We start from the raw sequence: 16328 nt of genomic DNA on the forward strand, positions 1-16328 counted from the left end.
AGACGGCGGCCATCACTGACACGCTTAGCTCCAAGAAAAAGAAGTTCATTTGGACAGAGCAGGCGGAGCAGTCCTTTCAGGCACTCAAGCGTCTCTTCGCGTCGGAAGAGCAGCTGCTTCATGTCAACCCCAGCAAGCCGATGAGGGTGGAGACAGACGCCTCGGACAGAGCCGTGGGGGCGGTCCTGCTGCAGAAAGACCCGCAGGGGGTGTGGCGACCGGGAGCGTTTTACTCCAGGAAGCTCAGCAAGTCCGAGCAGAACTACACCATATGGGACAGGGAATTGCTGGCCATTCACGCAGCGTTCAAGGCGTGGAGGCACTTTCTGATCGGCGCCAAGCACACGGTGCAGGTTTGCACGGACCACAAGAATCTAGAGCACTGGCGCACGGCACAGTTCCTGAACCAGAGGCAGATACGTTGGGCTGAGTTCTTTGCGAACTTCGACTTCCGAATAGAGTATGTCCCGGGGGACACCAACATCATGGCAGACGCTCTCTCCCGTAAGCCACAGTATCTGGAGGACGCAACACCAGCGGCCGCCATGCACATCTTCGCACCAACAGTGTGGGCGTGCGCCGCGGCGACCGTGGACCTAGAGGCGGTGCGACGAGCGTTGCAGGGGGACTCCTTCGCACAAGCAAAGATGGCAGAGGTGCAAAGGGGCAAGGCAGCGGCCGACGGTTTCCAGCTAAGAGATGGATTGCTCATCCGTAAAGGGGCCATCTACGTGCCGGGAGACGAACTTCGAGCCAAGGTGCTGCAGCAGCTGCATGACGCGCCCACGGCCGGGCACTTTGGCAAGGAGAAGACGGTGGAATTAGTAGCCAGGGATTTCTGGTGGCCTGGAATGAGAGGGGAGGTCGCAGACTACGTGGCGAGGTGTGACACCTGCCAGAGGGCCAAACCAGTGCACAAACCGCCGGCCGGACTGTTGGAACCGCTGCAAACTCCGGTCGAACCTTGGGAAAGGGTGGCCCTGGACTTTGTCACGGATCTGCCCAGCTCAAGGGGCAAGACGGCAGTGCTGGTGGTGGTGGACCTGTTTTCCAAGATGGCGCATTTCATTCCGTGTGCTAAGGTGGCCACGGCGGAGCAAACCGCCAAACTGTTCATAGACCACGTGTTCAAGGTTCACGGTCTGCCACGGTCTATTCTGTCCGACCGGGGGCGGCAGTTCATCTCGAATTTCTGGAAGAAGCTGATGGGCTTCCTGAACGTCAAGATCAACCTGGCGTCGGCGAGACACCCGCAGACCAACGGGCAAGCGGAACGGGTCAATGCCATCATGCAGCAGTACCTGAGATGTTATGCAAATCAACAGCCTGCGACGTGGGTGGATTACCTGCCGCTTGCCGAGTTCGCCTACAACAACACGAAGCACGTGTCCACGGGGGTCACGCCGTTCTTCGCCAACAACGGGAGGCACCCCAGAACCTTCCCGGGACTGGAAAGAATGGGGGAGGGGGAGCCGCAGACAGCAGATGCGTTCGCGTCGGAGCTGCAGGAAGTCCACGATCAGCTGAGGCGCCACCTGGAGCTGGCCAAGCACGCATACAAGGTACAAGCAGACAAGCACAGAAGGGTTGGAGAAGAGCTCCACGTGGGAGACTGGGTTTGGTTAGCAGTCCACGCAGTGCCGGCCAGGTCGTTGGCCAAGAAGAAACTAGGGCATAAACAACTGGGGCCCTACCAAGTCGAAGAGCAGGTCAACCCGGTAGCTTTCAGACTGGCACTTCCGGAGGGTTCCAGAATGCATCCGGTATTCCACAGATCGGTGCTCACTCCCTACAAGGCACCGCACAGGTTCCAGGAACCCGGAACGGCGCCGAGTCCGGCCAGAGACAGAACAGGGCACGCGGGAGTGGCACAGAAGGAGCGCATCAACGAAGTCACGGAGATTTTGGACTCCAGATGGGGGGAAGAGGGGGTAGAATACTTTCTCGCCAAGGAGGGCACCCCGGCCAGTGCGAACAGCTGGGTGCCGGGCTACGCCTTGGACGAACCTCTGCTCAAAGACGAGTTTCATGCCCTCTTCCCACATAGACCTATGCCAGCAGACTTTTTCGACGACTGGCTTTTCACGCCCACGCTTTCGGCCAGCACGTTCCGGGGGTTCGACTCGGACGAGGAACCGACACGAGACGTCCGTTCCCCGGAGGGGTCACCCTCGGGATCTGCCTCAGAACCCTCGTATTGGTGGGACGATAGGCCAGAGGAGCAGTTCCGCAGAAAGTGGCTGGAATGCTCAGGACGAGCAACGCCGCCAGCAGGAAGTGAGGGAGAGACGGACATGGACATTTTCGGGGACGACCCTGGTTTCGAGCACGGCGGCACAGAGATGGAAGCGGAGGTGACCGTCGTCGACGAGAGCAGGGAGGAAGACCCGGGAGAGTTCAGATGGAGGCCCGCCACGGGAAGCGACCGATATCCGACGTTCGTCACTTTGCAACAGCAGCCCCCAGCTCCAGCACCGGAAGGAGGGGAGGGGGGAATGGGGGGCTTCGAGGGGGGGATGGATGTCAGGGGTTTAGGAGCAGAGGCACGGGCAAGGGAGGAAACAGAGAGCGAAGGGGAGGAGGCAGAAGAAAAGATGAGTGATGACGACGACCCGAGATCTCCTAGTCTTTCCAGTGAATCAGAGGATTCACAGAAAGGAGCACCAGTGGCCAGGGCAAGGGGGGAGTCTAGGGGGGCACCCCAGGAAGATAGAGCCAGAGGGGACTCAGGGGGGAGCAGCTGGAAATCGGGACCAGCGTCACCGCCAGGAAGCAGGGAAGAGGAAGGAAGCCAGGGGGGAAGCGCTAGCAGCTCACCACAGGAGGGAGGGCATGAGTCAGGAGTGGCCACACCTCCATCGGGGAGCGAAGAAACGGTTAAGAGGAAAGTGGAAGGTTGGGCGCGCGCGCCAAGTTCAAATGCAGAGGAAGGCGGCGCAGTAAGCAGCCCCGAAAGGGAACCAGGTCCTAAAGCCCGGCGCAAGGAGGCAGGAGGGTCCGGGTCAGCGTCAGAAGAATCCCGGAAGGAAGAAGCCCCGGGGGGTAGAGGGACCCAGAGGAGGACAGTCAGGCGGAAAAGGTGGAGCAAGGCTAGGATATTAAGTTGGTGCACACGGGGCGGAGACTCAGACGGAGCTTCGCCGACCTAGCTACTAGGCGTAGAGTTGCGCGCAGCAGCGTGAGAATGGAAACTGTAATTCAATAAAGACTTTTACTTAATGATCGCTGGCTAGCGTGATCCTCCGTGAGCTAGGATTTTCAAGCAGCTCTGACACCACCAATGCAGAGATCCTTGCAAAATGTTGTTTCTTGTCAGTTGTCCATCTAGCTAGATGGGATGTTTGTATGCTGACTACACTGTAATTCAGCCCAGTCTGAACCATGTGGTAGACTGCACATGAGCATTATTACTGAGGATGCCATATTTATTGGATTGGTGGTTTACAAACTTTAGGCTTACTAATGAGTTGCCACCAATTAAATTACACACACACACACACACACACACACACACACATTATACACACACACACATATGTGTGTGTTTATAAGAACTGCAGATCTTAAGGGACATTCACTTCAGTGTGTGAAAAAATAAGGTGCCTCTTCTAAGCCAGTGGCTGCTGTAACGCATGACTGCATTGTCTCAGAAACAAAAGTAGTATCCGTGTGTGTGTGTGTGTGTGTGTGTGTGTGTGTTTCAGATATACAGATAGTTCTTTGCTACAGTATATTGCCAAACAGTAATTTTCATCCATACACAAAATAAACTGTACAGCATATACAGTCGTACCTTGGAAGTCGAACAGAATCTGTTCTGGAAGTCTGTTCAACTTCTGAAACGTTTGACTTCCAAAGCACAGCTTCTGATTGACCACAGACAACAAACCACAGGTGTATAAAAGCTTAGAAAAGCATACTTAGGTCTAACATAATTTATTCTGAATCTGAGTCTGTCTTACATAAGTAATACATAGATGACAGGACTATGTCATTTTTTCACCATCAACTGGAAAGAAAAGGCAGTGAATTTCCCTAGTTCACAAATTTGCTCTATAAAATTTAACCATATTTGAAGTTTTTGAGGTCTAAAATAGCGCTTGGGAAACTTTATATCAAGAGCAGCATTCACTTAATAGTAACTTTTTAGGACTGCACACCAGTGGTGGGAGGGGCCAAAGTAGGCAACAGGCAGGACCAAAGGTATCGGGAGCCACACCTTCTCTTCCCCAGTTTCCCATTTCGCTTTCTTCCTTGACTGCCATGTTGTCCAGAGAGAAATAGGCTTTGCCTCTGAACCACTCAGGACATAGTGAGTGGAGGACTCACAGCTGTTCAAGGTGGGATGAGGGCAAGGGGGGCATGTCTAGAATTTGGAAAATATTCCATCAATAATTTACTGGTTTTGTTCTTTATTTGATGTGTTTTCATACCAATACAAGCTGCACAATGACTGCTTTCCAGTGGCTGCATTATATCCATTATATTCTTCTGTTTCTTTTCACCATATATTTATAGGCTCACCGGGTGCCAGAGGAGATGCAGGAGACCCAGGGAAACCTGGTCCTGTAGGAATGAAAGGCCTGGCAGGTGACAGAGGTGAACCTGGTTTCATTGGAACTAAAGGCAAGGCTGGTGAGCCTGGCCTCCCTGGGGTGGATGGAATGCACGGTCTTCCAGGTGTGAAAGGTACAGCAAAACAATTCTGAGCCCAAAATTACATGAGCAGTTGCTCCAAGAGTAATACATAATACATCTTGTGCAAAGGGTTAATAGATGCAATAGACCATGAAAGTGGGAAAACCACCTGTAGCTCTTTTTTGAGATTAATTGGGTGCAGGCTCTTTACTCAAAAAGCTCCCGGGGACTTTTCCATCTGCAGTACAACGTTAAGTGCTGCTTTTTATGTTTAAAGCCCTGAATTGTTTGGGACCAGTTACCTGAAGTTATGCTTGGTCTCTCTTTTTTTAAAAAATATATTTTTATTGAGTTTTACATAACAAATTTAAATTCAAACGAAACATCCACATCATCATTTAGGATTCCCTGAATCCTTCGACTCCCCTCCCCTCTTCCATGGTTACCATTATCAATCTTTTTTTCCAGCTGCTTGCCTTATTTTCTCTATTTTTTAAAGAAAAATAATCCATAGTTTTTCGTACATTAGAAGTATTACTCAAATCCTGCCAGAGTTTTTAGTTGTTTACAGTGTTCTCTTAAATACATTATACTTTTTTCCCATTCCTTCTTAAATTTCTTCTCTTCCTGGTTTCTGATTTTCCCAGTCAATTTCACCATTCCCGCATAGTCCATCATCTTCATCAGCCATTCGTCTCTGGTCAGAACTTTGTCTTCTTTCCATCTCTGGGCCAGTAGTATCTGTGCTGCTGTCGTTGCGTACATAAATAGTCATTTCTGCTCCTTCGGAATCTCTCTACCTAAAATACTTAACAAAAAGGACTCTCTCTTTTTCACAAACGTTATTTTAAACATTTTTTTTAACTCATTGTAAATCATTTCCCAGAATGCTCTTGTTATCTTGCATGTCCACCACATGTGGTAGAACGTGCCTTCTATCTTGCATTTCCAACAAACATCTGAAGCAGTTCTGTACATCTCTGCTAATGATAAAGGTGCTAGATACCACCGATACATCATTTTCATATAGTTCTCCTTCAATGCATAGTACGCTGTAAATTTTAAATCCTCGCTCCATAACTTTTCCCAAGATGAAAATTGGATATTGTGCCCAATATCTTGTGCCCATTGTATCATTACCAATTTAACTTTTTCATCTTTGGTATGCCACTCTAGCAACAGTTTATACATTTTAGAAAGTAACTTCACATTGTTTTCCATTAAATCTTTTTCAAACCTTGAAATTTCTTGACTAAATCCATTTTTCTTATCTGTTTTAAACACATCATTTAATTGATGGTATTGCAACTAACCTGTTACTGTCTTATGTCCTCAAAACATTTCAATTTCAATTGTTCTACTTCCATAAGCAACTCTTTATAGGTTGCCCATTTACTTTTTGCATTAGTCTTTTTCAGGGATATCGCTTCCACTGCGGAGAGCCACCATGGTGTCTTCTGCTCTAACAGGTTTTTATATTTTTCCCATACTCCATAAATTGCTTTTCTTACCAAGTGATTCAAAAACTTTTTATGCACTTTGGTCTTCTCATACCATAGATATGCATGCCAACCAAATCTATTATCATGACCCTCAAGGTCTAAGATATCTGTGTTTTTTAAAGTTATACATTCCCGAAGCCAGCAGAGACATGATGCCTCATAATATAATTTCAAATCTGGCAGAGAGAAGCCACCTCTTTCTTTGGTATCTGTTAATAGTTTATATTTAATATTTAATATTGGTTTCTTCCCCTGCCAGATAAATTCGAAAATATATTTTTGCCATTGTTTGAAGTGTCCCTCTCTGCATACCCTGGGTATTGTTTGAAATAAGAATAACATTCTTGGCAATACATTCATTTTCATCACTGAAATTCTTCCCCAAAGCAATAAATTCATCCTTCCTCAGACACCCATATTTTTCTTCATCTCTTTCCACGTTGTTACATAGTTTTCCTTAAAAATATTTATATTCTTAGCTGTTAGCCATACCCCCAGATACTTCACCTTTTTTCAATTAACTAGTGTTGCTAGTTGTAGCTCATTTTTATTTTTTCACTAATACTTTCATATTTTTATGCATTCACATTTTTCACTAATACTTTCATTTTATTTTTATTTAGCTTGAATCCTGTTACCTGTCTGAACTCAGATAATTTGTCTAATATCTTTGGTATGCTCGCCAACAGGTCTTCTACTGTTGTTACAAGGTCGTCTGCAAATGCTCTCAATTTCTACACTTTGCACCCAACTGTTATACCTTTTATTTCTTCATCAGATCTTATGTTCCTCACCAGGGTCTCTAATACTAAAATAAACAATAACGGTGATAGGGACAACCCTGTCTTGTCCCTTTTGTAATTTTACACTTTTCTGATATTACATTATTCACTGTCAGCATTGCCTGCTGATCTGTTTAAATTGCACCAATTCCTCTTAGAAATGATTCTCCAAAATTCATCATCTCCATAGATTTTTTTCATAAAGATCCAAGACACATTATCAAAGGCCTTCTCTGCATCCACAAACATCAGAGCTGCTTGTTTTTCATTCCTGACTTCCAGATATTCTATTATGTCAGTTATATTCCTTATATTATCCTTTATCTGTTCAGCCAGGAAGAAAGCCAGCTTGATCCTGATGAATTAACTCTTTTAATATCAGTTTCGAACGGTTCACCATAATATTGGAGAATAATTTATAATCGTTGAGCAGAGAAATTGGCCTATAGTATTTACTGAGAGCAGGTCCATGTCTTGTTTCAGAAGTAATGTTATATATGCCTCTTTCCATAAATCTGGATTTTTCCATGTTCAACATTTATTCATTACATGCTTCAGCGACTGTATCAGAAAGTCTTGTAGTTTTTTATAATATTTAGCTGATAAATATGACCCTGGTGATTTACCTAATTTTGAATGATTAATTCCTTGTTGCACCTCCTGTATCGTTATTGGTGCATTCAAATAATTAATTTTCTCCTTCAGGATTTTTGGTAAATTACTCTACTTTAAGTATTCTTCAATTGTATCTTTTTCTTTACTGGCTCAGTATAGCTTTCTGTAATATTTTACAAATTGTCTTCTGATATCCTTCAGGTTATCTATTATTTTACCTTCTACTTTCAATTTGTTTATTACATTTTTTTTAATTGCCAAGCAAGTAGTGCAAATTCACTTTTTTATGCCTTAGCATTTTAATCTTCCATTCAATTTCTTGGTTCACTAACATTGAGAATTATGTCTGTAACATTTTTATATTTTGTTTTATTGAATCTTTCCCAGGTTTTTTAATCAGTTCTTTTTCATTTCTAATCAGTTCTTCCAAAATTTCTCTATTTTTACCTTCTCTAACCTTTTTTTGATATGCACTCTGTTGAATACAAAAATCCTCTCATCACTGCTTTGCTTGTATCCCAGACCATATTAAGTTCTGTCCCTTGATTAAAATTTAATTCAAAATTATATTTCAAGATTTTTTCTGCTTTTTGCAAAGTTAGTTGGTTATCTAAAAGTCCTTCATTTAAACTTCACCTAAATGTGGAGTTTTCATTTCAATTCCAGTAACACTGGATTGTGATCTGAAAGTGTCCTTGGTTGTATTTCTATTCTTTTTGTTCTCAGTCTTAGTTCATTTGATGTCCATATCTACTCAATTCTTCCTGCAGATTAATTTGGTTCAGGAAAATGGGTATATTCTCTTTCAAATGGGTGTCTAAATCGCCAAATGTCAATTTTAAGTTCTCTACCATATTAAAGAAAGTGACAGGTAGTCTGCTTTCTTTTGAATCCATTTTTCTTATTGTCCTGTCAATTTCTAAGGAGACTACCCCATTTAAATCACCCATTAATATTATCTTTTGATCCATAAACTCATACAACTTTTCTTTCAGTTCTTAAAAAAAATCCTTTTTTTAATTATTAATTTGGCGAATAGATCCCAATTATCACAGGTTTCTATTGTAAGGTTATTTCTATTGCTGTCATCCTTCCATAATCATCTTTAAATAACTGTTTCAGATTATATTTATTTTTAGCATAAATTACCACCCCTCTTTTTTTTTGTCTAATGTCATAAAGTCCATCCCCAATCATTTATTTATCAAGACTCTTCTGTGTCTTCTTGCTACATGTGTTTCTTGCAAGCATATTATGTCCAAATTCTCTTTTTTGTAATACATGTTCTGTTTTACTCCCTTTCAATTTATTGTTTAGTCTGCTAACATTCCAAGTTAAAAATTTCAAATTCTTTTTTCTCTTTTATTTATATATTTTATAAATAAAAAGGCCTAATTACCGGTAAGTGTGCTATTGTTTATCTTCTTCTTTTTCTGCCGGATCTGTTTCCCCTTCTGCACCTACTGCTTCAGGCTTTTTTCCTCCAAGTTGTTTATATTTTCTCCAAAACTTCTCCATATCTTGTACACTTTTGCATTTTTGCTTTTTCCCTTTATATGTAAATGAGACACCCTCAGGGAACTCCCATTTATATGGAATCTTATTATTTTTCAATGCTTCAGTCAAAAATTTATAATTATTCCATTTTTGAAAGCAATCTCATCGGGATTTCTTATGATCAATTGTAAGCCTTTTTTTGGTAGTTCACCTACCATTCATGAATTAAAAATCACCAGGCAGGGTTTTTCCAAATCTGATGTTTTAGTTGTAAATTCTTTAATCTGTACTGTTAAACCCTCCAAAGTTTTGGTGTTCTGTTCTGTTTTCCCAGTCATTTTCTCCAATTTATCTGTATTCTCTCTTAAGTCTTTTTTTCAGATCCATTAATGTATCTGCTATATCTACCTCAGGTTCCATCTCTAGGGTGGACCCCCTTCTTGTCTGTGTGGTAGTTATAGTTCCAGCCACCGACTGTGATTTTTGATGCCATACTTCAAAGACTGTAACATTTATTCACCAATCCCACTTAAAATTTATCTCCAATCTTCTATATTTACCAGTCTTAAATATTACTTCTTCTCTCTCTTAAAAGATGAGAAAGAGAAGGGGGGGGAAATGATAAAAATAAAAATAATTCCCCCCCTCCCACAGTTGCCTCTTTTTGCCACTAGATGTCCTTTCTTCTCTCTCTTCCCCACCCCTTCCTATCTTCCCCCTCCAACTCCTCTATATTTTCCCTTTCCTTTCTATTTTAACTTGTTTGGGCTACTTGTTCTTGCCTGCTGATGAGGTGAGTTCTCAAAGCAAGGGCATCTTTTCAAAACAAATCTCTCTGCTTCTCTACAACTCCTTGTACCATTGTGTTTTTGTAATCCATAAAAAACTCTGGGAGAACTGACAAAAAGGGGGGAAAGAGAGAGAAAGTAAATACAAAATCATGGTATTCTTCAGCTTTTTTCATAAAGCCAATCCAACATTGCAAGGCAACCCGGAGGCATAGTTTTAGGCAAAAATGAAAAAAAGAAAGAACAAAGAAGTTAGGAAAGATAGAATTCTTCCGTCTATTTTTCTTCCCCCTCCCTTAGAAAATGGGGAAGAAGATAGGAACAAAGAAAGCCCAGTCCTCTTTGACTTCTTCTAAAGTCTAATCCAAATTGTTACTCAACAGTCTAAAAAAACCCCCTTCAGTTACAAAATTAGTGATGATAGTAAAAAAGTGTCTTCAAAAAAGGAAAAAACCCAATAAAATAGAAAGTGTCGGTCCAGGCACGCAGGTTTGATTTGTTTCAATTATTTCACCCACCAAAAGAAGTCAAATCCGCCTGTTGAATATTCCTGAGCATACGCAGACTGTCCAGAAGCAGTCGGTTGCAAGCTGGCAGAATGAAGCAAGAACAAGATGCTGCTACTAGCAACTTGGTTACTTTGGTTTCTTATTGACAGCAGACTCACAAGTTACTATATACAGGATACAGACACGGATCTTAACTCTCTCTGAACAAACTCCAACTGACTCTCAAACAACCACTGACCAACCAGCCAACCAACCTACAAACAGGGAAGTCATGAGTCATCATGCCTCTATGGGTGACCTCGACCAGTAGCAGAGTTGTAGCCAAGGTCCCATATTTCTAGGCAGAATAACTCCCTCTGCTCAGTCTTCTTGGCCTTTGACTAACTCCTTAATAGCTTCTGTGGGAAACTGCACGCAGGCAAAATCCCAACACCGCCAACTATCTTGGTTTACAGACTTAATCCGTTCCAGAAATCCGTTCTTAAACCGAGGTGCGCTTTCCCTAATGAGGCCTCCCGCCGCTGGTGCCCTTCCACCATTTGGATTCCATTCTTAGACCGAGGTAAAGTTCGTAAACTGGGACACTACTTCCGGTTTTGTGGAGTTCTTAACCAAATTGTTATTAAACAGAGGTGTTCTTAAACCGAGGTACCACTGTATTTCTCCCAAATAAAAATAAAATAAAGAAATCTCTTGTTTTAATTGCTTTTTCCACCAGAAAGACGAGTTCTAGGAACGAAAGTAACCATATATGTCCCCCCCTTCCTATTGGAATGGGGGGGGGTTCAAAATCCAATTTTCTTTAGTTCACTGCTTATAGAGTTTGCCTGGTTTTGTTAGCAGGAAAGTGTTTCCAAATATTTAAAGATTAATCTTTTTTCATGCTTTTAAACTGTCCCTGAGCAGAGTAGAGCAAGCCATGACCAGGGCGGACTTCCTTTCTTTCACCCCGTTACTATGCCAAATCGTCCTAATTATCTTATTCAATCAATTTTAAAGTTCTCTTGCTTTGCATTAATTGAAAAAGTTGCCACATCAAAGGCTGGAGGCTTCTCATCGAGAGTTTGCTGTAGATAGTCGTGCTTTCAGCTCGATCCCACCCCTCCCCTCTTCCTTTTGGAGCTTCAGGAAGGACAGGAGAGCTCATAATTTTGCACTGCCAATACAAGCACCCAAAATTCCCCTTTAGAATTTCCTTCATTTGTGGTGGTCTTGTACTAAGGTCAAAGCCTTCTGGGATATAATATACAATGAATTAAAGAAGGTTTTTAAATATAATTTCAACAAAAAACCAGAGGCATTTTTGTTAGGTTTAATTGGAGAGGAAATAAAAAAGAAGATGTAAATTTGTTTATGTATGCCACAACGGCTGCAAGGATACTTCTGGCCCAGAAATGGAAGCAGCAGGAACTTCCTATGCTGGAAGAATGGCAGACAAAGATGGTGGAGTACGTAGAGTTGGCAAAGCTGTCGGGGAAGATCCGGAATCGGCGCGACGAACTGTTTAAAAAGGACTGGAGCAAATTTATATTTTACATGAAAGAAAATTGTAAACATTTGAAAACGTTTGTAGGTTTGAGTTGAAATGTTTTGTAATGTAAAAATAAGAAGCTGTTTTACATATAATGAGGTGAAATGTTAAAAGAAGGTAGAAAGTAAAAAGTAGTTATAGAAATGCTAAGAATTTATTAAAAGATGTTTGGAAGTCAGAAAGAGGGAGGGAAGGAAGTTGATGCTCTGAGCAATGCCTAAAGTTATAGACTTATATGATAAAATGTGACTAAATATGGAAAACTCAATAAAAATTATCATTAAAAAAAACCAAATTCCCCTTTGGGCTTCTTCTGGGGGTGCACAGCACCCTTGTGCTTCCCCCTATATCTCTCAATGATCAAGCCTTTCTCTGGAGATCAAGACTCGTGCTCCCTGGCCATTAGTGGCAACCTGGAAGTTAGCTTGATCTCATTCCTCCCTCACACTTCCCTGGCCCTTAAGCTCTTCTTCAGAGGCCCTTCTTCAGATGTGATGCCATGGGTAGCTGTTAGCATTGACACATTCCCAATCACACATGACATGCTAACATGCATGTAATCATATGCTCTCTATAAAAATGTGTTTCCTAAAATATTGGACCTAAAGTCCAAAAGTGCACTACAGAGATGTTTGCCTTTCACACAAATAGGAGGGAGAGATAGCAGGGGCTTCCGTTTCTGGTAGCGGACATGGAAAGTTGCTCCCCAGGATTCTTGTGCTCCCAGTCCCAGTCAAGGCCATTGGGGGGGACCTGGGGGCTCTGAGCCGCTTCCCTGGCTGTTGCACTGGACACCCCGGCTCCCCTCCAGTTGCGACAATTTTGGCGGCAGTTCTGGTGGCTCAGGGACCAGCCAGGCAGCACAGTTGGTGCTGGCTGGTCTCAAGAGCTCCATGTTACCATAAAAGACCATTTTTGTAAAGTCACAAATATAAGCCGCACTTTAACGTTTCATGATTGGAATTTGGGGGGGAAATGTGAGGTTGATTTTCGGGCCAATATGGTACTTCTGTCTGTGCCATTCCCAGAAGGAATGCCTCTGGTTTTTTGGGGAAAGGTTTTAAACATTTTTCCCCTCTTGTTATATATCTTTTCCCAATACTCTTTTGCATGTCCACCACATATGGAAGAATGTTCCTTCTCCTTCATTACTTCAGATTCTGATTTGTACATCTTAGCTAATCTGCTCGGGGTTAAATACCATCTGTAAACCATTTTCAAATAGTTCTCTTTCAAGACACCTTTTAATGCCTGCTTTGGTCTTTGATGGAGTTGAAAGACTTCACCAATAAAAGAGGGGCGGGATGCTGGGTTATATCCTGACTCCATTACTGAGAAAGCCTCGGTCAACAATGAGTGTTTGCTGTGGGTCTCCTTTGATTTTGAGCAATTGGGCTAAAGTGAAAAGACACCCCGCTGTCAGGAGCTCGTCCTACACTCGAGTAGGACCCTGGCAGAGACACATGCCCGACTGGCATGTTCTCTTTCGCCTGGTCTTTTGTTCGGTAGCTTCAAAAGCTTTCTTCTGCCCAAACATCACAGCGACCGATGCCAACAGACATCGGCACACTTAGGGATCTGCGAGTCTTCGCAGCTTGCATAATAGACCTCAGCAACTCAGCATTTTGGCTAATCTACTTTATTTACATATAAACACATGGAGCACTGCAACATGGCTCCCTCTCTCTAGCATCAGGCAACAAAGAGAAAGAACAAAGGACAATAGTCCCACTTCACAGAACACAGTAACACAAACATCCTGTCTCTGTCACTTCCCACTTTGCGGAGTCAAAACATATACTGTCATAGAATCATAGAATCATAGAATCATAGAGTTGGAAGAGACCACAAGGGCCATCGAGTCCAACCCCCTGCCAAGCAGGAAACACCATCAGAGCACTCCTGACATATCGTTGTCAAGCCTCTGCTTAAAGACCTCCAAAGTAGGAGACTCCACCACACTCCTTGGCAGCAAATTCCACTGTCGAACAGCTCTTACTGTCAGGAAGTTCTTCCTAATGTTTAGGTGGAATCTTCTTTCTTGTAGTTTGGCTCCATTGCTCCGTGTCCGCTTCTCTGGAGCAGCAGAAAACAACCTTTCTCCCTCCTCTATGTGACATCCTTTTATATATTTGAACATGGCTATCATATCACCCCTTAACCTCCTCTTCTCCAGGCTAAACATGCCCAGCTCCCTTAGCTGTTCCTCATAAGGCATTGTTTCCAGGCCTTTGACCATTTTGGTTGCCCTCCTCTGGACACGTTCCAGTTTGTCAGTGTCCTTCTTGAACTGTGGTGCCCAGAACTGGACACAGTACTCCAGGTCTGACCACAGTACTCCAGGTCTGACCACTATCCCATGTGGTCAGCACTATCCCATGACTACAATCATGGAGCAGGAATTCTAACACCCACTTGACTCGACTTCGATTTGATGTACAACTTTAGGTGCCAGGAGAGAACGTTCCTCTTCTGCCATCCCTTTGGATGATAAAGATCCGATACACTTTAAAATGTGTTGGGGGGGCATTATTTGTTTGTTTTTGCTCTTACTTTATCTTTATCATGTATTGATTATGCATTAATCTTACATAATATGATTTAATCATGATTAATATATGTTTTTTATATTGTATTTTTATGTTGTGAACTGCCCCGAGATGTACAGATGAAGGGCAGTATGCAAATAGAATGCATGCATAAATAAATAAATAAATAAATTGTGTTGATACCGGTTTGGTTCTTCTTTTGCTTAGGTTTTAATGCCCATAATATAAAAATTGGGAATCCCTTATACTGAGTCAGGCCATTGGTATCTGACTCAGCGTACGGTCTCCCGCTCTATTCTCTGTCCTGATTGGCAGTGGCTGCCCTGCGTTTTCTGGCAGGAGTCCTTCCTGTGACACCACATGGGGCCCTCAGCATGCAGGGCAGGTGCCTTACCTTATGGCTTACTTTTGTATTTGTATTTTAAAATAAAAAAGTTTAAATTTAGAACCCTAGAACAAAGTAGGAAAAAGAAATTAATCCCCATTTCTGTGAACATGAACAGTTCTCTTGTATGTTTTCCACCAACAGGTGCTAAAGGTTCCTCTGGAATTGGAGGTTTCAAAGGTGCGACAGGCGTCAGAGGGTGGCCAGGGCAGAACGGAATCAAAGGAGAGCCTGGCTTCACTGGCTTGCCAGGGGTTCGAGGTTTACCTGGTGACTCAGGATTGAAAGGTATTGTCCTTCACATTGTGAAGTATTGCTTGTCTCTCAGTGTGCGCGAGACGTGTTCATACACAACTGCAAAGCAGTTTGAAAAAAATAGGTTGTGAAATATAATTGTCCTCTTTATAAAAAAAAATTCTCTTGGCAGCTTTAATCTTACAGCTTACTGTGTTTTCAGTCTATGCTGGCTTTTGCTGGTAAGTAAAGCTTGGTGTTCATCAAGCAGGGAAGGTTTCCAGAGGGACTTGCTTTCACCTTCATTAGTCAGCAGAAAGACCCCTGGCTGCTCTCTCAGAACAAAATCTCAGGACTATGATTGGAAAGGGAGTAGCTGCTGGGCTGCACTCCTCATTGCTACATTCTCATATACTTTTTTGAGAACATTTATTTAAATCATTTATTTAGGGTTTTTTTTAAAAAAAATCACCCCCCTGCAAGGAGTTCAAGGCAGTGTTCTTCTGCTCACTGTATTTTAATGTATGGTTTTTGTTTTTGTTACTGTATTTTATTCTGTATATTCTGTTGTAAGACACCTTTAGTACATTGGTAGGAAGATGTAAATAATGAAGTATTAGTATTATTTCCTGCTCACATTTTATCCACACAACGACTCTGTGAGGTTAGGCTTTCAGGTAAGGCTGAAAGAAACCAAGATTCCCCCAAGAGTTTCATGGTTGAGTAGGAATTTGAACCGAGGTCTCCTTGATTCCAGTACAACCATCTCGCCACTATAGCACATTAGAAGGGCTGATCACAATAATAATAATAATAATAATAATAATAATAATAATAATAATAATAATAATAATAATTTTTTATTTATACCCCGCCCTCCCCAGCCAAGGCCGGGCTCAGAGCGGCTTACAAGCAATAATAAAAACAAGATGAGTGATTACAACTTAAAAACAAAAATAAAATACAACATTAAAATAATGGAACATTAAAATATTAAAATGAAGCCTCATTGCAGGAGAAGGAAAAGAAAAAAGAAAAAAGGGGGGGAGGGAATCAAATTGGCTCCAATCCAAAGGCCAGACGGAACAACTCTGTCTTACAGGCCCTGCGGAAAGAAATCAGATCCTGCAGGGCCCTGGTCTCATGAGACAGAGCGTTCCACCAAGTTGGGGCCAGTGCTGAAAAGGCCCTGGCTCTGGTTGAAGCCAATCTAACTTCCTTAGGGCCTGGGACCACTAGGGTGTTGTTATTTATGGACCTTGAGGCTCTCCGTGGGGCATACCAGGCGAGGCGGTCCC

General features: G+C 42.8%; 2 protein-coding genes across 3 annotated transcripts in view; one reads left to right on the forward strand and one right to left on the reverse strand.

Annotated features, from left to right (window-relative positions):
• Positions 1–16328, forward strand: part of COL4A2 (collagen type IV alpha 2 chain) — a 179053-nt gene that overhangs the window by 134654 nt on the left and 28071 nt on the right. For both annotated transcript variants that reach the window (XR_014523928.1, XM_083495038.1), the window contains 2 exons: positions 4519–4689; positions 14941–15084. Coding sequence is in view for 1 of the 2 variants with exons in the window: in XM_083495038.1 (XP_083351164.1) it covers positions 4519–4689; positions 14941–15084 (315 nt within the window). In the remaining variant the exon portion in view is untranslated. The remainder of the gene's footprint in view (positions 1–4518; positions 4690–14940; positions 15085–16328) is intronic.
• The window catches only part of LOC310703069 (RCC1 and BTB domain-containing protein 1), a 177436-nt gene that overhangs the window by 29754 nt on the left and 131354 nt on the right, over positions 1–16328 (reverse strand). The window lies entirely within an intron of this gene.

The sequence above is a fragment of the Podarcis liolepis genome, assembly GCF_965112155.1.
Source record: "Podarcis liolepis genome assembly, chromosome: 3".
Taxonomy (NCBI): Eukaryota; Metazoa; Chordata; class Lepidosauria; order Squamata; family Lacertidae; genus Podarcis; species Podarcis liolepis.